Source organism: Salmo salar, chromosome 16 (assembly GCF_965601325.2).
Source record: "Salmo salar chromosome 16, fSalSal1, whole genome shotgun sequence".
NCBI classification, from domain to species: Eukaryota; Metazoa; Chordata; class Actinopteri; order Salmoniformes; family Salmonidae; genus Salmo; species Salmo salar.
In genome coordinates this window covers 2,097,482-2,121,218 of record NC_138306.1, presented here as the reverse complement: position 1 = coordinate 2,121,218, position 23,737 = coordinate 2,097,482, and the positions used below count along the sequence as shown (strand labels likewise).

General features: G+C 43.0%; 1 protein-coding gene across 1 annotated transcript in view; it reads left to right on the top strand.

The window, feature by feature from the left end:
- LOC106573022 (reelin) overlaps positions 1–23,737 on the top strand; it is a 318,880-nt gene that overhangs the window by 164,911 nt on the left and 130,232 nt on the right. Inside the window, 8 exon segments of the mRNA XM_082962453.1 lie at positions 8,770–8,802; positions 8,954–9,032; positions 9,272–9,368; positions 9,987–10,038; positions 20,320–20,425; positions 21,308–21,473; positions 21,475–21,549; positions 21,838–21,989. Of these exon segments, the coding sequence (XP_082818579.1) occupies positions 8,770–8,802; positions 8,954–9,032; positions 9,272–9,368; positions 9,987–10,038; positions 20,320–20,425; positions 21,308–21,473; positions 21,475–21,549; positions 21,838–21,989 (760 nt within the window).

Below are 23,737 nucleotides of genomic sequence, written 5' to 3'. Positions count from 1 at the left end.
GAAATCAGCTTTTATTTGCGTATGGAAAAATTATGCAAAAATGTAGAAAATTAGAAAGGGGGAAAATAATTTTTTATAGCACACAATACTTTTTCACACATCTGACATGGTACAGGTGTTCGTTTTTTTTGCCCATAACCATGTGTGTGAGGTGTATACTTTTGTTTCAAAGTAGATTTGTTTAAGACTATCAAGAATAACTCTGTTTGACCCTGATTTAGCTCACTCCAGCTAAAGTATAAAGCACGAGGGGGATGGACAGCTCTGTGGAGAAGAGGGGATGGTGTTTATACAGCTATCCATCATGGTAGCCCTGCAGTGCACCCATCTATGTTGCTGGTATTCCAAAATAGTTTTCATAGTACCTGGAGTCTCAATAATTGTTTTCAGTGAAGGACGCAAAGGTATGTGCTGAAATGTGTCCTGTACAGCAACCTATTTTACTGACGAGAAAAAACTGACGGATTTTAATGTTTTTTTTATTTTTATTACACATGGGTGTGTCAATCAACTCTTAAGGATTACATTTCTTATGGCTCAAATCCCGTTAACGGGATTGATTTGACAACATCCGGTGAAATGGCAGAGCGCCAAATAAAAATAAAAAACTATTACAAATATTTAACTTTCATACATTCACAAGTGCAATACACCAAATTAAAGCTGAACTTCTTGTTAATCTAGCCACAGTGTCTGATTTCAAATAGGCTTTACGGCGAAAGCAAACAATTCTATTATGTGAGGACAGCACCCCATCAAACAACACAGACAATCATATTTCATCCTGCCAGGCGCGACACAAAACTCAGAAATAACGATATAATTCATGCCTTATATTTGACGAGCTTCTTCTGTTGGCACTCCAATATGTCCCATAAACATCACACATCACACATGGTCCTTTTGTTCGATTAATTCTGTCGTTATATATCCAAAATGTCAATTTATTTGGCACGTTTGATCCAGAAAAACACTGGTTCCAACTCGCGCAACATGGCTACCAAATATCTCAAGTTACCTGTAATCTTTGTCCAAACATTTTAACCTGTTATGGCTAGGGGGCAGTATTTTCACGGCTGGATAAAAAACGTAACCGATTTAATCTGGTTACTACTCCTGCCCAGTAACTAGAATATGCATATAATTATTGGCTTTGGATAGAAAACACCCTAAAGTTTCTAAAACTGTTTGAATGGTGTCTGTGAGTATAACAGAACTCATATGGCAGGCAAAAACCTGAGAAGATTTCATGCAGGAAGTGGCCTGTCTGACAAGGTGTCGTTCTTCTTGTCTCTGTTTATTGAAGAGTGAGGATCTTAGCTGTCCCGTGACACTTCCTACGGCTGCCATAGGTTCTCAGAAGGTGGAAAAAAGCTGAATCGTGGCTTTGCAGGCTCTGGCTGAAAAAAAAGTAGCGCGTTTGGGTAGTGGCTGGTTACAGTACTGTGAGACTCAGGCTCGTGCCCGCGTCGACCGAAAGCTTTGTTTCTTTCCTCTGTTTAGCTAAATGGACATTCCCGGTCGGAATATTATCGCTTTTTTACGAGAAAAATTGCATAAAAATGGATTTTAAACAGCGGTTGACATGCTTCGAAGTACGGTAATGGAATATTTAGATTTTTTTTGTCACGAATTGCGCCATGCCTTCTTTACCATTCGGATAGTGTCTGGGACGCATGAACAAAATGCCACTCTTCGGATATAACGATGGATTATTTTAGACGAAACCAACATTTGTTATTGAAGTAGCAGTCCTGGGAGTGCATTCTGACGAAGACAACAAAAGGTAATCAAACTTTTATAATAGTAAATCTGATATTGGTGAGTGCTAAACTTGCCGGGTGTCTAAATAGCTAGCCCGTGATGCCTGGGCTATGTACTTAGAATATTGCAAAATGTGCTTTCACCAAAAAGCTATTTTAAAATCGGACATATCGAGTGCATAGAGTTCTGTATCTATAATTCTTAAAATAATTGTTATGCTTTTTGTGAACGTTTATCGTGAGTAATTTAGTAAATTGTTAGCAAATTCCCCGGAAGTTTGCGGGGGTATGCTAGTTCTGAACGTCACATGCTAATGTAAAAAGCTGTTTTTTGATATATGAACTTGATTGAACAAAACATGCATGTATTGTATAACATAATGTCCTAGGTGTGTCATCTGATGAAGATCATCAAAGGTTAGTGCTGCATTTAGCTGTCTTCTGGGTTTTTGTGACATTATATGCTAGCTTGAAAAATGGGTGTCTGATTATTTCTGGCTGGGTACTCTGCTGACATAATCTAATGTTTTGCTTTCGTTGTAAAGCCTTTTTGAAATCGGACAGTGTGGTTAGATTAACGAGAGTCTTATCTTTAAAATGGTGTAAAATAGTCATATTTTTGAAAAATTGAAGTAATAGCATATCTAAGGATTTGAATAACGCGCCACAGGATTCAACTGGCTGTTGAGTAGGCAAGCGTCCCACCTAGCCCATAGAGGTTAACAACCCTTGTGTTGTCTTAAGGGTAAAAAATTACGAGAGGATAACTATGGATTATTTTGAACAAAAACAACATTTCTTGTGGAAGTAGCAGTCCTGGGAGTGCATTCTGACGAAGAACAGCAAAGGTAATACAATTTTTCTAATAGTAATTCTGAGTTTAGTGAGCCCCAAAGTTGGCGGGTGTCAAAATAGCTAGCCGTGATGGCTGAGCTATGTACTCAGAATATTGCAAAATGTGCAAAATTGTCTTTAAAATGGTGTAAAATAGTCGTATATTTGAAAAATTGAAATTATTGCATTTGAGGTTTTGTATTTCGCGCCACGCTCTTTCACTGGTTAGATAAAGGAGAGTCTTGTCTTTAAAATGCTGTGAAATAGTCATCAGAACCGTAGTTCAACTGTCGTACTCCATCAGAACCGTAGTTCAACTGTCGTACCCCAGCTTGTTTTAGTCCAATGTTTATTAAATATGGATGGTCAGTCCTTGCATCCATAGATCTATGATTTTGAGAGTGGTTACATTTCTCCAGCTTTTTACCGAAACAGGGAAAAACATTTTGTTGTTGTTTCTATTGCTGATTGCTGCTTTAAGGGTACGACTAATGAGACCCTATGACAGATGACAGGGCTTCCAATGGAGTACCATTACTCTCTCTTATAGAGAGTGGACATAAAGAGAGCAGTTGAGTCCAAGTGTGGAGAACCAGAGAGAGGGCTCAGGAGAGTGAGGACGGGCTGGGTGCTGGGTGGCTGAGGAGGAAGCCAGGGTGTGAGGGCGGGGTGCCTGAGGTGGATCTGGTGTGTCGGTGGGGTGTGTCTAGGTGGGCAGTCCATCAAGCCTCGCTATCTGGTGACAGCCTAGGCTCCTAGCCCTGCTCCCTGCCTGGTGTTGCCAGTCCCTTTAATTTCCTCCACGGGGATAAATCAGTTGTTTATTGACCTGGCGGAGCCTGGCAGAGGGGAGAGAGCAGGGCTTAGCCTCAGATGGATTATCAATGAACCATATAACTCAGGATCAGGCAGGGCAGGACACAGCTCCCTGAGGGATGGATGATCACAGCCACGACAGGCAGGGGGACAGGGAGATGACAGGCGGGATGGGTGGCCTAAAAAACGTCCCCCATACAGACACTGTCCCCAGCCATCCCTCATCGTTCTCATTGCACTGGACCTTGAGATCTTTCTCTCTTCTAGCTATCTTCTCTCCTCCCTCCTTTCCCTCCCTTATTTTCCTCTCACCACCCTCTCCTGTCATCGTGTTGATGACAGGAGAGGCTTTAGTGACTCCCTCCCACCTCCTCTACCATCACCCCATAATAATATCCTTCAACGTGACAGGGAGGTTGTTATGGTGATGAATGCTGTAGGGACTGACCCTCCTTGGCCCGCCCCTATCTCACCAGAGATGTATGACCATAGACAGGTGCTACAGGAAGCAACCCTAAGCCAGAGATAGACAAAGATGATACACACCCACTCACCCAGCCATTGTATTCTAATTTTGTAATTTGCATGCAAACACAAACTCTTGCAAACAGGGAAGTTCAGACTATTGCACAAACTTGATACAAAAGATGCCTAGACACAAAACATCTCAAGACAAAACTCAGACAGCCTATCAACAAACAAATTACATTGGTGTCTTGCTTCACTCTTTTATCTGCACCATTAATTAGGAAATTAAGTATTGTGTCTTTTAATATCATAATAATAATGCCTACGGAGCTGTGAAGGGAACGGCACCTCCATACCTTCAGGCTCTGATCAGGCCCTACACCCATACAAGGGCACTGCGTTCATCCATCTCTGGCCTGCTGGCCCCCCTACCTCTGAGGAAGCACAGTTCCCGCTCAGCCCAGTCAAAACTGTTCGCTGCTCTGGCACCCCAATGGTGGAACAAGCTCCCTCACGACGCCAGGACAGCGGAGTCAATCACCACCTTCCGGAGACACCTGAAACCCCACCTCTTTAAGGAATACCTAGGATAGGATAAAGTAATCCTTCTACCCCCCCCCCCCCCCCCCCTTAAAAGATTTAGATGCACTATTGTAAAGTGGTTGTTCCACTGGATATCATAAGGTGAATGCATCAATTTGTAAGTCGCTCTGGATAAGAGCGTCTGCTAAATGACTTAAATGTAATGTAAATGTAATAATTATGGCCATTGATGCCCACATAAAGATTTCTGAGTGAAGTACTATTTACCTTAGTTTTGAGCAAACAAAAAAAGGTGTTAAATATGTGTTGTCATTACTGGAGAAACACACACTCTCTCTCGCGCATGCACGCACGCACACACACACACACAGAAACAACACACACAGCAACAACATCCTGCATCCTGTCCTGGTGAGTCAGTAATTGCAACAGCCAATTAGACCTCAACGACTCAACTTCAAACATACAGCTCAGTCTTGCATACCCATACACCGTGAAGTGAGTCAGAGAAAGGGAGGGAGGAAGACAGGGAAGGAGGGAAGGAGGGAGGGAGCTGGAGGAAAAGAGAAGGGAGATGGAGAGTGAAGGAGAGAGAGAGAGGGATGGAGAGTGAAGGAGAGAAATTGGTGGAGACATGAGATATGCAGGACGGAGTGAGGGAGGAGAGAAGATTAGAGCTGGGAGATGGAGAGGGAGAGAAAAAGGGAAGGGGATTTAAGATCACTAGAGCCCTGCGCTCTTTGTGCCCAGATGTCTAAGACTCCCTAAGCTTACTCTAATTTAGTTTCTCCACCCTATGCATCGTCCTATCCCCACCTCCCCTTCTCTGTTTTTTTCATCCAAGCCCCTCTGATTTTGAGATGTGTATAGAGCGGTGCGTATAGATGATACCCTCCCCTTTCCCAACCCTACAAGTGTGTGTCTGCGAGCGTGTGCATCTGTATGTATGAGGCAGATAGGGTTGGTGCTGATTGAAAACGTTTCACCCAGTGGAAGCTCTAGCCATTGTGTGTGTCTTGCTTGTGTGTTTATGTTGTTCCTGCGCCTGCGTGTGTGTAAGCCGGGGAGATACAGACATTAGCAGAGATGAGCCCATAATAGAGGAGGCTGTAAGTGAAGTCTTTAAGAAAGTGAGAGGAGGATTAATCTGAGGGAAATGAGGCTACTGTCTGCTCCTTGAGAGAGAGAGAGAGAGAGAGAGAGAGAGAGAGAGAGAGAGAGAGAGAGAGAGAGAGAGAGAGAGAGAGAGAGAGAGAGAGAGAGAGAGAGAGAGAGAGAGAGAGAGAGAGAGAGAGAGAGAGAGAGAGAGAGAGAGAGAGAGAGAGAGAGAGAGAGAGAGAGAGAGAGAGAGAGAGAGAGAGAGAGAGAGAGAGAGAGAGAGAGAGAGAGAGAGAGAGAGAGAGAGAGAGAATCACAGAAGGCCTAAAGCTGTCCATCAGTGTACAGAGAGGAGATGTGGATATTCCTAATGTGTATACGTAGGTTAAATACGTATGTATTTCCAGTGGTGGAAAAAGAACCCAATTTTCATACTTGTGTAAAAGTAACGATACCTTCAAAGAAAATGACTCAAGTGAAAGTCACCAAGTAAAATCCTAAAAGTTTTTGGTTTGAAATGTACTTAAGTATCTAAAGTAAAAGTATGAATCATTAAACATTTCTTATATTAAGCAAACCAGACGACTTGATGTTCTTGATTTTTTTATAATTTACGGATAACCAGGGCACAGTTCAACACTCAGACATCATTTACAAGCAAAGCTTTTGTGTTTAGTGATTCTGCTAGATCAGAGGCAGTAGGGATGACCAGGCATGTTCTCTTGATAAGTACGTGAATTAGACAATTTTCCTGTCCTGCTAAACAATCAAAATGTAACGAGTATTTTTTGGTGTCAGGGAAAATGTAAGGAGTTAAAAGTACAATATTCTATTTAGGAATGTGGTGGAGTAAAAGTATAAGTTGTGAAAAATATAAATAGTAAAGTAGAGACCCCCAAAAAACTACTTAAGTAGTACTTTAAAGTATTTTTACTTTAAGTACTTAACACCACTGTGTATTTCTAATAATACTAATAATGGATTGGTTTTATATAGCGCGTTTCTACAGAGGTACTCAACGCACTTTACATAGTAAGGGGGCAACTCACCTCCTCCACCACCAATGTGTGGCACCCACCTGGGTGACGTACGGCATCCATTTTGTGCCAGAACACTCACCACACATCAGCTATCAGGTGGAGAGGTGAGGAGTGATGAATGCCATTTAGGAATGAGGGGGATGATTAGTACACAAAGATAGACTGCACAATTATTAATGCACATACGTAGATAGATTACAACATTTTCCCTTCATTATGTTTTATTAAAATGCTAATGATTAGCGAGAAGGGAGAGTGAGAGTAAGGGGGGCTGTGGTTTGATGGATCCCTCTAAACATGTTTTGAATCATCAGGAGCCAGAGAGAGAGGCCCTTTGATCTGCTTTTAATGGGCTTCACCACAGAGCCAAATATCCAGTCGTGGAACTCCACGTCAGTCGCCTACCAGTACATATACACATACAGACACAGACACATGCACAAAAACAGTCGCTATCACTGTCCCTGAACCCCCTCTTCTCAGCCCTCTCAAACAGAACACTAAGACTACCCAAAATTTTACTTTACAGTCAGCACTAAACTAAAGTTCCACCGCACCAATCCCCCTTTGAATGGCTGAATGGCAAATCCAGTTAGCTAATAAAGCCCAGTATTAGGATCCAATGTGGAGAAATGAGGCCTGCTTGAAGGGAGTAGAGCAGGGGGGGGGGGTTTGGACTATAGAAATACTTTTGTTTAGTTTTTAATAGTCAGCCATTTTAGTAATATTCCTGGTTTGGGTTCCATTGTTTATCGATGGGTTTTTGGGGGAAGAGGGATCTCCCTCCCTCTTGGAGGATCTTTAGGGAGCCGTGTATGATTTGGGTTAAGTTAAACGCCATTGAAATCACCTGGAAGTTTCTTGGAAGTTGGGGATGAGAAGTGGGGATCTTATCTGGACTAAAGGATTGTTTTTTATCAGATATGCAGGCTGATCCTGGATGGAGAACACAGTGGAAGATTATCCTACTCTTCTTTTCTGCTTAAAATAATAATATTTTAAAGAAGATAGTGATCTAGCCACCTTGAATAGGACTGAAAGGGAAGGGTTCCCTAACTCATTGGGGTCAATGCCGTTGTGCATAGTACTGATAAAGGGTACTGACAGAAATAGTGAAAAGTACAGTAAAACATCTTACCTCAGATGTCTGCAATGCACTTCTGATCATTGAGTGCTCCTTTTTCTTTTTTTTTCTGGAAAAAGTCACAATGTATTGGGGTGGCAGGTAGCCTAGTGGTTAGAGAGTTGAACTAGTAACCAAAAGGTTGCAAGATCGAATCCCCGAGCTGACAAGGTAAAAATGTGTCGTTCTGCCCCTGAACAAGGCAGTTGACCCACTGTTCCTAAGCTGTCATTTTAAATAAGAATTTGTTCTTAACTGACTTGCCTAGTTAAATAAAGAGAAAAAAATCTGAAGGGAATTGAGATTTGTGTATTTCAAAGTCCCTTCTTATCAATCCGGTGAGAAATGTATCAGGGTACTCTCACATTGCACTGTATAACATCATACTCTATTTTGGTTCACTGAGTCAAACTCACCCTAATCTCTTCCTTTGATTCTCTTCCTCCGATTCTCTTCCTCCATCTGCCTGTCTCTCAGAGCACTCATGAAAGAGTTTGCAGTAGCGTTGTGATGTGTTGGCTTGGCAACATATTAAGAGGCATGGGCCTCAGGGGAGGGAGGGGTGTTAATTGTTGTTGAACTATTTATCAGGTCCAAGTGGACTTTCATTACTTCATTAACATCAGGAATAAACATCAGTACTGGACGTCCAACAGGAGACCCAGCCCCATTATCTACAGTCAGGGAGGGCACGCACTGGAACAGCAAATACTGGAGCCTCAGCCACTACAAAGCTATTTTTGCTTCGAAGTTGATTGAAGTGTATTCTGTCTTGTCGCTGCTCAGTTTGGCTGTCTTCCAGTGATGTGATGTGTTAACATGCTCTCTCCTGCTTCTTGGTTCTTGTCCAAAACAGAGGGACTGCTAGCTAGGCCTGGCACACATCACAGATGACACTCTGATCACTCTGACTATATTAGCAGTCGTGACATGCCAGCACATATGAGAATGTCTGAGACAGGAGGGACATTAGGACTGGCCTATTCTCTACTATCTCTGGTCTCTCTCTGGCCAATGGCAATGTCTGTCAGAGTAGGGAAACAAGCTGCAGGGTTAGTGATGCATCTTCTTCTCTCTGTTTCAGCACCTACGGAATCGCCATTGAGACCCAGTCTTGGTGAGTGCATTTTTTTTAAACATTTTTAAATGCTATCAACTCAGTCTTATGTGGTCATACCAACATCAACAACTTTGATGTTATTAATATTGGACCCTTCCCTGTCATGTTTTTATCTCCTAACCTTCGTTGTTGTTTGTTCTGTGTGTAGCTGAGATCCATGGGAACCATGCGGTGCTCCGTGATGACTTTGACTCCAACCTGCAGGGAGAGCTGGACCCCAGCATTTGGTAGGTTACATCAATCAATTCATCAATCAATCAATCAATCAATCAAATGTATTTTATAAAGTCATTTTTTCATCAGCAGTTGTCACAAAAATTACTAGTATAGCATACTTTTTGTGCAATTGAAGAAGACAAAAATGTGTTACAAAACCTACAGTAAGGCATTTTATTAATATCTAAACCTGCATAAATTATCTTCTAATGTACTCTCTTCATCCATCTCTTTATCTTGCTCCCCCCAGGTCAGAGTGTAGTAACTGTGAGGTAGGACAGCAGTGTGGGGTTCTGATGCATGGCAGAGCTGTCACCTTCTGTGAGCCCTTCAGAGAGAGAGAACTGGTAACTATGACCGCAATACAACCACAAACTCAACCACTCCTCTATCCATAATTACAACCACACTACGACCTCAACCACCTAGTTTATCACAATCATAGTAGAACCACAACCACACTATTAATGAACACAACCACAACCACATAATACTCCAACCTACAACATATCAGATCATACCAGAACCATAAAGACATTAGAATGCTTCCACGTATCTGATAATAATCACGTTAACTGCCACTATTTCCCTGTTGCACCATATGAGAGACAGCGAACGACTGTGTTTAGTGTGTCTTGATTCTATTTGCTTAGTCTGATAATAAGCTTTTACAGAGTGTCTGTCAGCCTTCCAAGTGTTTCATGCAGCTGCCTGGCACTAGTTCAGTCAAGAGCAGTACACACAATGATTCATTCCCCACACAGAACACACACACACACAGAGCACAGACACACAGAACACACAAACACACACTGACGAAAGCCCTTGCATCATTAGCTCCATCTAGGAATTGTATTGTGATTAGATATCTGTAGCCCCATTCCCCAGCTTTTAAGAACACTTTTAAATTAAGCCCCACTGCCTTTATCCTCTAACCTGTGATATATGTACCCTCTGTCCTCAAGACCACTGTACCTCTCAACACCACCACAGCCTCTGTCCTGCAGTTTGCTCTCGGTGAGTAAAAAACATAATATATGCAATCACTCATATCATTTTACAGTGCCGTGAAAAAGTACTTGACCCTTTCAGATTTTCTCTATTTTTGCATATTTTTGATACTGAATGTTATCAGATCTTCAATCAAAACCTAATATTAGATCAAGGGAATCTGAGTGAACAAATAACATAACAATTGCATTCTCCTAGCTAGCTTCCTATCAAGCTAGCAGGGTTTCTTGAGGGCTTGAATGCATCCCGCGATGCGGTTAGCCATTGTGGCTGGGAAGGCCGATTGTCCCGGGTTTGTGGCTGTCTAGATCACTGCTGTTTTTACGATTTAAATATTACAATCATGTTGAATTACAGAAAATTGTGCAAATCACAGAAATGGTCTTCTCGTAATACTTTGTCATTATGAAACAAAATTAAAACCAGAAAGAAGCAAGACAACAAAATGGCTTCAGACACTATGTTCCCTACCTGTCTGGAGTAACAACATAACCTACGTTGCTAGAAACCATGATAGAGACCAAAGGTGACGGGAGTACAGTTGAGGATAGTGGTGTCCTCTATCACAGGTGAAAGATCTTTTAAATTAACAAAAAGAGCAGTTGTTACAACAAGAAAATAGCTTCAAGTGTTTTGTCCAAATACTTGTGGATTCAACTAATAAAAGAATGGACGACCTGACCAGAGAGTTCCAGGACCGGAAGAACAGCTTGCAGTTCTCCCAAGATCAGCTGATTGAGTTGAAACAGGAGAATGGCAAGATGACAGCAATCTGTAAGTCATTGAGAGAGGACATCAGTTCTGTGTATGAATCCATGACAACAATGATGGATAAATCTCAAGGGACAATCAAAGCGGAATAACATGGTTGTGGACAGAATTGCAGAATCTCCACATGAGACCTGGACAGAGTCTGAAGACAAAGTGAGGGAAATGATCTCTGAGAAATTGAAGATGGACCACGGGAAGATTCAGGTGGAGTGCACCCACAAGACTGGAAAACCCACTGTTAAGGCTCCATGGATTGATGAGGAATTGAAAAACGGTATGTTTGAAAGAGATGAGCCAAAAGGAGTGGCTAATAAATCTGGATGGAAAAATGATTGTTATCAATCAATATTGACAAACCTCCTGGCATTGACAACTTAGATGGAAAGCTACTGAGAATGGTAGCTAACTCTATAGCCACTCTTATCTGTCAAATCTTTTAATCTGAACATAGAGGAAAGTCTTTGTCCTTAGGCCTGGAGGGAAGCCAAAGTAATTCCGCTACCCAAGAATGGTAAAGCAGCCTGTACTGGTTCTAACAGCAGACCTTCAAGCTTTTTACCAGCTCTTAGCAAACTGTTGGAAAAAATTATTTTGACCAAATACAATGCTATTTCCCTGTAAACAAATTAACAACAGACTTTCAGCATCCTTATAGAGAAGGGAAATCAATATGTATTGCACTGACATAAATTACTGATGATTGGTTGAAAGAGATGGATAATAATACGATTTTTGGAACTGTACTGTTAGAGTTCAGTGCAGCCTTTGAAATCATTGACCTTAACCTGTTGTTGAATAAACGTATGTGTTATGGCTTTTCAACCTCTGCCATATCGTGGATTGAGAGCTATCTATCTTATAGATCTCAAAGTGTTTTTTTAATGGAAGCTTCTCTAAAGTCAAATATGTAAAGTGTGGTGTACCGCAGGGTAGCCCTCTAGGCCCTCTACTCTTTTCTATTTTTTACCAATGACCTGTCACTGGCATTAAACAAAGCATGTGTGTTCATGTATGCTGATGATTCAAAAATATACACATCAGTAACCAAAGCTAATGAAGTAACTGAAACCCTTAACCTCTATGGGACCGGCGGGACGAATTCGTCCCACCTACGTAACATCCACTGCCAGCCTGTGGCGCGATTTTCAAAATCTTCAAAATCCTATTACTTCAATTTCTCAAACATATGACTATTTTACAGCCATTTAAAGATAAGACTCTCGTTAATCTAACCACACTGTCCGATTTCAAAAAGGCTTTACAACGAAAGCAAAACATTAGATTATGTCAGCAGAGTACCAAGCCAGAAATAATCAGACACCCATTTTTCAAGCCAGCATATAATGTCACCAAAACCCAGAAGACAGCTAAATGCAGCACTCACCTTTGATGATCTTCATCAGATGACAACCCTAGGACATTATGTTATACAATACATGCATGTTTTGTTCAATCAAGTTCATATTTATATCAAAAACCAGCTTTTTACATTAGCATGTGACGTTCAGAACTAGCATACCCCCCGCAAACTTACGGGGAATTCGCTAACATTTTACTAAATTACTCACGATAAACGTTCACAAAAAGCATAACAATTATTTTAAGAATTATAGATACAGACCTCCTCTATGCACTCGATATGTCCGATTTTAAAATAGCTTTTTGGTGAAAGCACATTTTGCAATATTCTAAGTATATAGCCCAGGCATCACGGGCTCGCTATTTAGACACCCGGCAAGTTTAGCACTCACCATAATCATATTTACTATTATAAAAATGTCATTACCTTTTGTTGTCTTCGTCAGAATGCACACCCAGGACGTCTACTTCAATAACAAATGTTGGTTTGGTCCAAAATAATCCATCGTTATATCCGAATAGCGGCGTTTTGTTCGTGCGTTCCAGACACTATCCGAAATAGTAAAGAAGTGTCGCGCGCTTGGCGCAATTCCTGACAATAAAATTCAAAGTATTCAATTGCCGTACGTCGAAGCATGTCAACCGCTGTTTAAAATCAATTTTTACGTCATTTTTCTCGTAGAAAAGCGGTAAAATTCCGACAGGGAATCTCCTTTTCGGCAAACAGAGGAAAAAATCCCAAAGGCGGGGGCGGTCGGGGTCACGCGCATAAGCTAGTGTCTCTTGATGGGCCACTTGAGAAAGGCGATAATGTGTTTCAGCCTGGGGCTGGAATGACGACATTCTCTTTTTTCCCGGGCTATGAGAGCCTATGGACGACGTGGGAAGTGTCACGTTAGAGCAGAGATCCTTAGTAAATGATAGAGATGGCAAAGAAGTTCCAGAAATGGTCAGACAGGCCACTTCCTGTAAAGGAATCTCTCAGGTTTTGACCTGCCATTTGAGTTCTGTTATACTCACAGACACCATTCAAACAGTTTTAGAAAATTTAGGGTGTTTTCTATCCATATGTAATAAGTATATGCATATTCTAGTTACTGAGTAGGAGTGGTAACCAGATTAAATCGGGTATGTTTTTTATCCAGCCGTGTCAATGCTGCCCCCTAGCCCTAACAGGTTAACAAAGTGTTGCAGTCTGTTATTTACTCATTATGATTTCCCTGTAACCTGTTAGGGCTAGGGGGCAGTATTGACACGCCTGGATAAAAAACGTACCCGATTTAATCTGGTTACTACTCCTGCCCAGTAACTAGAATATGCATATAATTATTGGCTTTGGATAGAAAACACCCTAAAGTTTCTAAAACTGTTTGAATGGTGTCTGTGAGTATAACAGAACTCCTATGGCAGGCCAAAACCTGAGAAGATTTCAAGCAGGAAGTGGCCTGTCTGAGAAGTAGTGTTTCATCTTGGTTCTTTTTATTGAAGACTCAGGATCTGTGCAATAACGTGACACTTCCTACGTCTTCCATAGGGTCTCAGAGCCCGGGAAAACGTTGAACGATATCGAGGCAGGCTCTGGCTGAAACACTTTATCGCTTTTGGCAATTGGCCACTCAGAGTACTATGGGCTTAGGCGCGTGCCCGCTTCGACCGAATGCTTTGTTTTCCTTTCTCTGTTTATCTAAACGCAGATTCCCGGTCGGAATATTATCGCTTTTTTAAGAGAAAAATGGCATAAAAATTGATTTTAAACAGCGGTTGACATGCTTCGAAGTACGGTAATGGAATATTTAGAATTCTTTTGTCACGAATTGCGCCATGCTCGTCACCCTTATTTAGCCTTTAGGATAGTGTCTAGAACACATGAACAAAATGCCGCTGTTTGGATATAACGATGGATTATTTTGGACCAAACCAACATTTGTTATTGAAGTAGAAGTCCTGGGAGTGCATTCTGACGAAGACAACAAAGGTAAGAACATTTTTCTTATAGTAAATCTGACTTTGATGAGTGCTAAACCTGCTGGGTGTCTAAATAGCTAGCCCTGTGATGAGAATATTGCAAAATGTGCCTTCACCGAAAAGCTATTTTAAAATCGGACATATCGAGTGCATAGAGGAGTTCTGTATCTATAATTCTTAAAATAATTGTTATGCTTTTTGTGAACGTTTATCGTGAGTAATTTAGTAAATTCACCGGCAGTGTTCGGTGGGAATGCTAGTCACATGCTAGTCACATGCTAATTTAAAAGCTGGTTTTTGATATAAATATGAACTTGATTGAACAAAACATGCATGTATTGTATAACATAATGTCCTAGGGTTGTCATCTGATGAAGATCATCAAAGGTTAGTGCTACATTTAGCTGTGGTTTGGGTTTATGTGACATTATATGCTAGCTTGAAAAATGGGTGTCTGATTATTTCTGGCTCGGTACTCTGCTGACATAATCTAATGTTTTGCTTTCGTTGTAAAGCCTTTTTGAAATCGGACAGTGTGGTTAGATTAACGAGAGTCTTATCTTTAAAATGGTGTAAAATAGTCATATTTTTGAAAAATTGAAGTAATAGCATATCTAAGGATTTGAATAACGCGCCACAGGATTCAACTGGCTGTTGAGTAGGCGAGCGTCCCACCTAGCCCATAGAGGTTAACAACCCTTGTGTTGTCTTAAGGGTAAAAAATTACCCCCCACATGTTTTTCAACTTGAAATCTGATGACTTTTCTTAGCGTGACCTCAACATTAGAAAAAGTGAAACATTGCCTTTGTTCATATTTCCAAGAAAGCTGTACACTACACTACACTACACTACACTACACTACACACACACACACACACACACACACACACACACACACACACACACACACACACACACACACACACACACACACACTGCCCCCAGTGACACACTCAGCCCCCACACACACACAGTGAGAAATTGAGATTATGTGTGCTACTGATTGAACTCAGCCAGCAGCTCCTGAAGAGAAAGCTCACCATGGTTGGCACAGTTAGAAAGAACAAGCCTGAGCTCCCCCCTGTACTCCTCGCAACAAGGGGGAGAGAGATTGATTTATGTTCTTTGCGTTTTTGTTTTGTATCTATTATCTTATTTTATTCTTATTTATTGTTGTTGTTTATGCACCTTGTGGGTGGGGGCAATGGTTCAAAAAATGGAAGATGAGCAGTATTTTGTAGTTGAATTCCTCATTGTACAGTATATAAGAATATATCACTATGTTGCCAAATAAGTTCAAGACTGTTATTGTTTCCCTCAATAAAATGCATTCAATACTACTTTCTGCACATTTCTGCTACTTTCTTAGGCTATACAAGTGCTATCTCTTGATAAAAATGTATGTTTACACATATGCAGTACCTTTAGCAATAATAATAATAATAGTAAACCTTTACTTTAGTAAAGAAAACAATTATGACAGGTGTGTTGTAATAAAAACGTGTGGTGTCCACTGATTAAATGCAGCCTTTCCGCATTGTGAATAGGAAAAACCCTAATAATCACAAAGAATGAATGACAGGTTGTTTCTTCATGCAAAATAGATTTGGGGTTTAAAATTAAATGAAGCTGATTTTTTTGGGGGGGTTTAGGGAAGTCGGGTCATTTTTAACCCTTAGGACAAGGGGAGTATACAGAATGTTAAGACTACACAAGGAGTAAAATAGGTGTGTTTTATGTTGTCCTTTGCTGAAGCTTGAATTGTGTGCCGTGTGTATTTGTCTCCTGAGTGAGTTTTCGAAACTTAGTGTTGTTTTCCCAGTGTTACTGTGATCCTTCTGTTAGTGTTTCTCAGTAAAGTATAATGTATATCCTTAACCACTGATTCCTCATCTGGTCTCTTCTCTGCATCTGTGTCCAACCTCACCATATCACAGCAAGCTTCTGCCTCAACATGGACCCAGAAGAGATCACCCAGATCCAGAATGCTATAAAACCCAACAAGTAGCACTGATTGGGTGGCAGCAAGAACAACTCTCCCAAATATCAGGGACCCTCCGGGCACTTACCGATTTCTTCCAACCCCAGCCCAGGAGGAGCAAATAGCCAAGTCTCATCACCCAGTGCTACAGGCGTCGGCATAGTTCCTTCAGGGAACCTGGACCGAGAACCCAAGATCCCAGCCCCCGAGCAGTGTGACGGCCACCCGGGAGGATGCAATGAGTTCCTCACCCAGTGCTCTCTGATGTTCGAGCTACAGTCCTCCTCATTCCACACCGATCGTGCAATGATTGCCTACATAATCTCTCTACTCTCAGGCAAGGCACGGGCTTGGGCAATGGCGGTGTGGGAACAGCAGCCACCATCCTGCAACTTCATATTACCTTCACTGCCAAGCTGCTACGAGTCTTCGACCACCCAGTTGGCGGACGAGAAGCGGCCAGCCGACTGTTCAACATCTGCCAAGGGGCCAGACCAGTGGCTGACTTCGCCATTGAGTTCCGCACCCTCGCCGCCGAGAGTGGCTGGAATACAGAGGCACTGGTCACTGCTTTCCACCAGGGGTTGTCTAACTCTATCAAGGATGAATTGGCCTCTCGGGAGCTGGGAGAGGACCTCGAGTCCCTGATAACGCTGGCAATCAGGATCGACAACCTCCTCCAAGAATGCGTGAGACAGCGCTTTTTTGACATCACCCCAGTATGTCGGTTTCCTGATCACTCCAGTCCCCCCAAATCCAGCATTGAGGAGCCCACAGGAGCGTAACTGGTGCATGCTCGAATGCTGCGGCCTCTACTGCGGAGGTCTCGGCCATCTCCGTGCTATCTGCCCAGAGCTGACAAGAAACCAGGGCTCGCCAGGACAGGGGGCGACCCTGACGAGCTGTGCAGTTATCTCCCAGCTATCCAATCACCATCTGTTACTACCCGCAACCCTCCACTGGAACAACCATAAGATCCAGATTCAAGCTTTTGTGGACTCCGGGGCCACTGGTAATTTTATTGATCAAGACTTCATCAGAGAATTACAAATCCCCTGCATAAAATGGCCCATTCCTCTGCAGATTCAAGCCCTCGATGGACGCCCCATTGGCTCCGGTCAGATGGAATATCAGACCAAGCCCGTTCTAATGCAGGTTGGGGTGAACCACTCTGAGACTCTTTGTATTCTGTTGATCAGTGCTCCCGGGAACCCCCTTATCCTAGGGTACCTCTGGCTAGTGCTACGTATCCCACTAGTTTCCTTGTCCATGGGACACCTACTAGACTGGGGTAAGGACTTCCAGACTAAATGTCTAAGACCCCCACCAAGAACCTCGCCGTGTCCTCCTGTATCCCTTGAAGACCAATAACTTTTCGCTCTCCCTCCCAAATACTTCAATCTCCAGGAGGCCTTCAGTAAGAGGCAGGCTGCCACCCTTCCCCCTCATCATCCTTACGACTGTGCCATAGAACTCCTACCCAGCGCCTCTGAATCAGAGAGATGCAGGGAGCTAACTTAATTGACATCTACGTCTTCGGTGTCTGAAGGATGGAGGCCTGCGTCCCTGCATCGATTACAGAGGGCTGAACCAGATTACGATCAAGAATCGTGACCCCCTACCCCTGGAGTTGTTCCAAGGGGCCCAATTCTTCACCAAACTGGACATCCGCAAACACTTGCAATCTGGTGAGAATCAGGGAGGGAGATGAGTGGAAGACTGCCTTTAACACCCGAAGTGGCTACTATGAGTATTTAGTCATGACCTTCGGATTATCGAACTCACCGACAGTCTTTCAAGCATTGGTCAATGACACCCTGAGGGATATGTTCAATAGGTTAATCTTTGTTTACCTCGACGACATCTTGATCTTCCCCAAGACCCTTTCGGAACACATACTGCACATCCGCCAAGTACTGGGATGCCTCCTGCAGAGTCAACTATATGTCAAGATAGAGAAGTGTGAGTTCCACATATCCCAGGTTTCCTTCCTGTGTCACATTATCTCAACTGCAGGTATTAAATGAACCCCAAAAACCAAGTCCTGCAGGCTCTAGTTTTATCTTATCTTCATTATTGTCCAGTCGTGTGGTCGAGTGCAGCAAGGAAAGAGTCCCCCAATCCGTACAGTAAAAACATACAGTATTATACAGAGCCATTACTGCATGTTGTATATTGCTCAAGTGAAAAGCAAACCTGGTTTCAAGAAACATATAAAGCAACACCTCACGGCACAACACCTCTCACCTATTTGACCTAGATAGTTTGTGTGTATGTATTGATATGTAGGCTACGTGTGCCTTTTGAAGAAAAAAAATATGTAGTTCTGTCCTATTAATGTTCTGTATTATGTCGTGTTTCAGGTAGAGTAGCTGCAGCTTTTGCAATAAAATACAAAAGACTTATTGCATTCATTTCATAAACAGGGTTACACAACACCCAATGCCCCTGTGTGAAAAAGTAATTGCCCCCTTACACTCAATAACTGGTTGTGCCACCTTTAGCTGCAATGACTCCAACCAAATGCTTCCTGTAGTTGTTGATCACTCTCTTACGTCGCTGTGGAGGAATTTTGGCCCACTCTTTCATGCAGACCTGCTGTAACTCATCGACATTTGGGGATTTTCAAGCATGAACTGCTCGTTTCAAGTCCTGCCACAACATCTCAATTGGGAATAGGTCTGGACTAATTTGTTGCTTTTTAGCCATTATGTGGACTTGATTGTGTGTTTTGGATCATTGTCTTACTGCATGACACAGCTGCACTTCTGCTTCAGCTCACAGACATATGGCCTGACATTCTCCTGTGGCAACACTCTATGTAATGAACGTTTATGAAAAACCCTTACACTACTCAGAGAGGTCTTACATATCTTTAGCCAACACACTGAGTGCTTTTGTTGTTTTTCCTCTCTACTTTCCTCACTCTCTCTCTCTCTCTCTCTCTCTCTCCTCCTTGTCTCTCCCTCTCTCTCTTTCTTTCTCCTATCATGGTAATGTCGGTTTAGTGAGACCTGGAATGCCACCCAACAGCCCGTGTCAGGCAGATGGAGTTTCTTGGCACTTCATATTTTTCATGTCCATTACACGCATCTGTGATGGTCCCACAGGAGAGCAGGAGAACAGGCTGCAGCGATCCCCCTCTGTCTTTCGCTTTCTCTCTCTCTCTCTTTTTCTCTCTCTCGCCCTTTCTCATTTGCTTACACTCTCTCTATCTATCTCTCTCTTTCTCTCTCTACCGGTCTGCCAGTCAGTCTGCATGGCCCTGTTTGTACTCATAAATATGAAAGAAACACACACAGGTCCGAGTTTAGGCCCTATGGAGGTTGGGGGAGGGGGAAGATATTGGGATGCGGGGGATAAGCCCACTTTCTCCATTAGTGACCTCTGACCTGTGATATCTTAGCCCCTCTATCCTCCCTCCCCAATGCCCTGGGAAGGGTGCACTCTAGCACCTCTATCCCTTCATCCCTCCCTTCTCCATGCTCCCCTTAGTAAAGTAGGGCCGAAGCTCCTTTATAGCATGCATCAGCAGTACCACTCCCTCCTCTCCCCTTTCCCCTCTTCTCTTCTTTCCTCTCTCCATCAGCCTGTCCGCCTGCCTGGGCACCAACTGCTAAGAAGATGATTTCTATTTAACACCATTTAAAGTATAATTTATACATGGCTGGGGAGTGAAGGAAAGAGGAAGGGAGGGGAGGAAGGAGTGAGGGGATAGAGGAATGGAGGGGAAAGTGAGAGGGAGTGAGGGAAGGAAAGAAGGAAGGAGGGGAGGGAGGACTTTATTGAGGATGCTCACAGGCCTCTCTGGGCACCAGTGGATCATTGCCATTCTGATTCTGAAGAATTTGAATTGATACAGAAACAGCTGACTTTTACATTCTGTATGTGCGCTACCCCTCTCTGGGGCTTAGGCTGCTTCACAAATGGCACCCTGTTTTCTATGTAGTGCACTACTTTTAACCAGGACCTATATAGCACTCAGGTCAAAAGTAGTGCATTATAGAGTAGGGTGTCATTTGGGACACAACCTTAGCATGGCGTTAATACACAGAGCTGTCCACTCATGAAGTATCACTATGTAACTCTTTTCCCTCTGTCTGTATCTGTGTGTGCGTGTGTTCGTGCATGTGTGTGTGCGTGCATGTGTATATGTGTGTGTGTGTGTGTGTGTGTGTGTGTGTGTGTGTGTGTGTGTGTGTGTTTCTAGGTTCAGGCACATGTAGGTTCAGTTACTCCGACCCCAGCATCATCGTGGCGTTCAGTCTGAACAAGAACAACGGCTCCAATGACTGGATCACCCTGGAGAAGATCAGGTGTCTCTCTCTCTCTCTCTCTCTCTCTCTCTCTCTCTCTATCTCTTTCATCATCTCTCTCACCCTCAACCCTTTCCTATTCACACAGACATCCCCTCCCTCCCTCCCTCCCTCCCTCCCTCCCTCCCTCCCTCCCTCCCTCCCTCCCTCCCTCCCTCCCTCCCTCCCTCCCTCCCTCTCTTTCTCCCTTCCTTCCTTCCTTCCTTCCTTCCTTCCTTCCTTCCTTCCTTCCTTCCTTCCTTCCTTCCTTCCTTCCTTCCTTCCTTCCTTCCTTCCTTCCTTCCTTCCTTCCTCTCTCTCTCTCTCTCTCTCTCTCTCTCTCTCTCTCTCTCTCTCTCTCTCTCTCTCTCTCTCTCTCTCTCTCTCTCTCTCTCTCTCTCTCTCTCTCTCTCTCTCTCTCTCTCTCTCTCTCTCTCTCTCTCTCTCCCCTTCTCTTCCTGCTTCCTTCCCTCCTCACACAGACATCCATCTGTCATAAACACCATGTCCTCTTCTTCTCTTTTTTCGCTCTTTCACACCTCCCCCTCTCAATTTGTCATTCCTTTCCCCTTCCTGTAATCATTTCTTCTCTAGTTGTTTAGAAACACTCTATCCCCCTCTTTCACTCTCTCTCTCACACCCTCTGTCTCTCTATCTCTCGCTTCCTCTCCCTCTCGCTCTTTTATTTTGGATGATAATGTTTCGTCATTTTTTCCCCAGCAGCATGTTAATTGCATGTTCTGCTTTAGTGTAAACACGGACCCCCCCTCCCCACACACACACACACAAACATACTCTCCCTCTCTCTCCCCCACACATACACACCTTCTCTCCCACCACTCTACACACACACAACAAACACACTGATTCTGAGCTTATATATATCATATATCCCCTTCACAGAGCTCCAATTAACAGCAGTACAGTAGTCCACCTCCTGCCCCTGCCAGTGCACTCCAGGGGATATGGAGTGCGTGTACGCTGGTCCCAGGAGGCCCCCCAGGGACCCGAGGGCTACGAGTCATGCTGGGGCCTGGACAACGTACTCCTGGTCAATGCTGCTTACAGACCCCCCCCTACTGGAAGATAATCTGGACCCCCCAGACACAGCCAACTGGCTCTTCTTCCCTGGGGCTACCGTCAAGGTACCATGTTCTTCTTCCTCTTCTTCTTCAACTGTTTAATGGCAGTTTGCAAACCATCTTTTTAGACGAGGTAAGGTAATCAAGGTAATCAAGTTGCCCTCACCAAAATACTGTTGCTTCCTTACTAGGACCAGGAGTTTTTACCGGTCAGGTCATGTGGTCACAGAAAAACTCCTGGCTCTACAGTGTAACACTTCACCATGTACAAGACCTACAGTAAAGTAATACGGTATTGCATATATGTATTGATGATATTTGACAGTGTCATTTCACTTCCTTCTTTCCCAGCGTGCCTGTCAGTCAGAGGGCAACACCCTGTATTTCCATGGCAACAATGAGGAGGGGGTGGGCCACACCTTCGCCTCCACCAGAGACATTGACCTCCACCGAGAGGAGGGTCGGAGCTACTGGGAGGAGGACTTTGAGAGTCTGCCCACCAAGTGAGACATAATGATGTCATCATCATCATCTCCATCTCTCTCCATAGCTGTGTGCGAATACCAATACTAACATACTGTATACTTAATGAGTATATACTGCATACTACAGTAAATACTATTACTTAATTTTAGTATACTGGAAACGATCAGTATTGTTTTAGTTGAGTGTACTAGAGCTTGGCCTGTCTACTGGAAGTTGATGCTGTTGCTATGCAACCTCTTGCTAGCTTGTTAGTTCAAAATATTCCTAGTAAAAAAAAAAAAAGATTTTGGGTGTGTTCGTAAATTTAATATGGAGTGCCAGATTACACGCTGGGCGTTCGTAAATCAGAGCTTTGAAAGATTGTCCAATCATAAATTCAGAGCGTTTCGTTCTCGGAGTGTTCAGAGCGCACACTGGATGCTCTGGCCGAGGAGTAGGGTTGATCCGGGCATTCAATGGCAGTCAAGCAACCAAGCTAACGTTGGCTAGCTACTTCCAGAAACAAATGAGAGAACACCCCACTCTGACCATTTTACTCGCCCTCGCAAAGCTGCTTAGGCTGTTTTCATGTTATCCAGAGCGTTGGTGACTGTAACTGTGCTGCTGGCAACAATATAAATATGCTTTTTTTTGCAGACGTTTACTGACTCCGGCCATATTTAACGGTGTTGTGCGTTCATAAGTTCATCAGTTATTCTGCGTAAGAGTGCTCTGAAATCAGAGTAGATAGCCATTGAATCGATCGACTATACCACTTAGCTAAGAATGTAATGATGTAAATAATCAAGCCAATAAACGTTGGGTAGTTAGTTAGATAGCAGATAGTTAATATACTGCCTGGAAAGTTCGATGTATTAGTAGCCAACTAACGTTAGGGAAATGTTTTGAATGTGTTTTATTTAACCTTTACTTAACAAGGCAAGTCAGTTAAGAACAAATTCGTATTTACAATGACGGCTTACCGTTATTGTAACTAGCTAACAGACAGGTGCATACTGTTCTAATGCTATGCGGTTCGTAAGGATAGCGTAGCTAACAAATTGTCAGCCAAAATAACGTGTAATGGAACTTGTTTGAAAAGGTATTACTTTAATACACTTTTCAACATTTTCTCAACATTTGTCATAATTAGTTAAAGCAATGAATTTGTATCCACTCTCGTTCTTCAAATCTGAGAAGTTATGAAGCCACGCCCGTTTTCTGAGGAAAATGTGTGGCAACTAACTATATCCATACTATGACCAATAAGCATACTATATACTCAATTCACATAACAGATAGTACGGTTAGTATGGGTATCATCAGCTCATCTCTCCCTTGCTATTTCCTTTCACATATCAAAAGCGTTCTTTCATCATCATCATCATCATGGAAGTGCTTTTATTCTGGCCTTAACCTGGGTCTTGGAAACTGAGTGTCTGTCACTCACAAGGCTTATCTCATTCTGATCATTGTGTCGAATATGTCATGTATTTGAGTTCAGAGAACCTGTCTATGTCAGTTGAAACCTGTCTTTTGTCATATGTGTGTCATATCTCATGCATCATGCGTGGCTCAAGCAGATCCTGCTGAGGATTGGAACAGGTGTCACTTCCCTGTCCATACTCCATCTGTCACACACACAGGGAAATGTCATCAGTACTGAGAAGGAGAGTCAGAAACTTCTGAGACAGGATTACTATTCCAATGTAACCCTTCTCTCTCTCTGTGGGATATCGAGGGGGCTGTGAATGGGACCTAGTGTAGGGAGATAGAGTCAGGCATG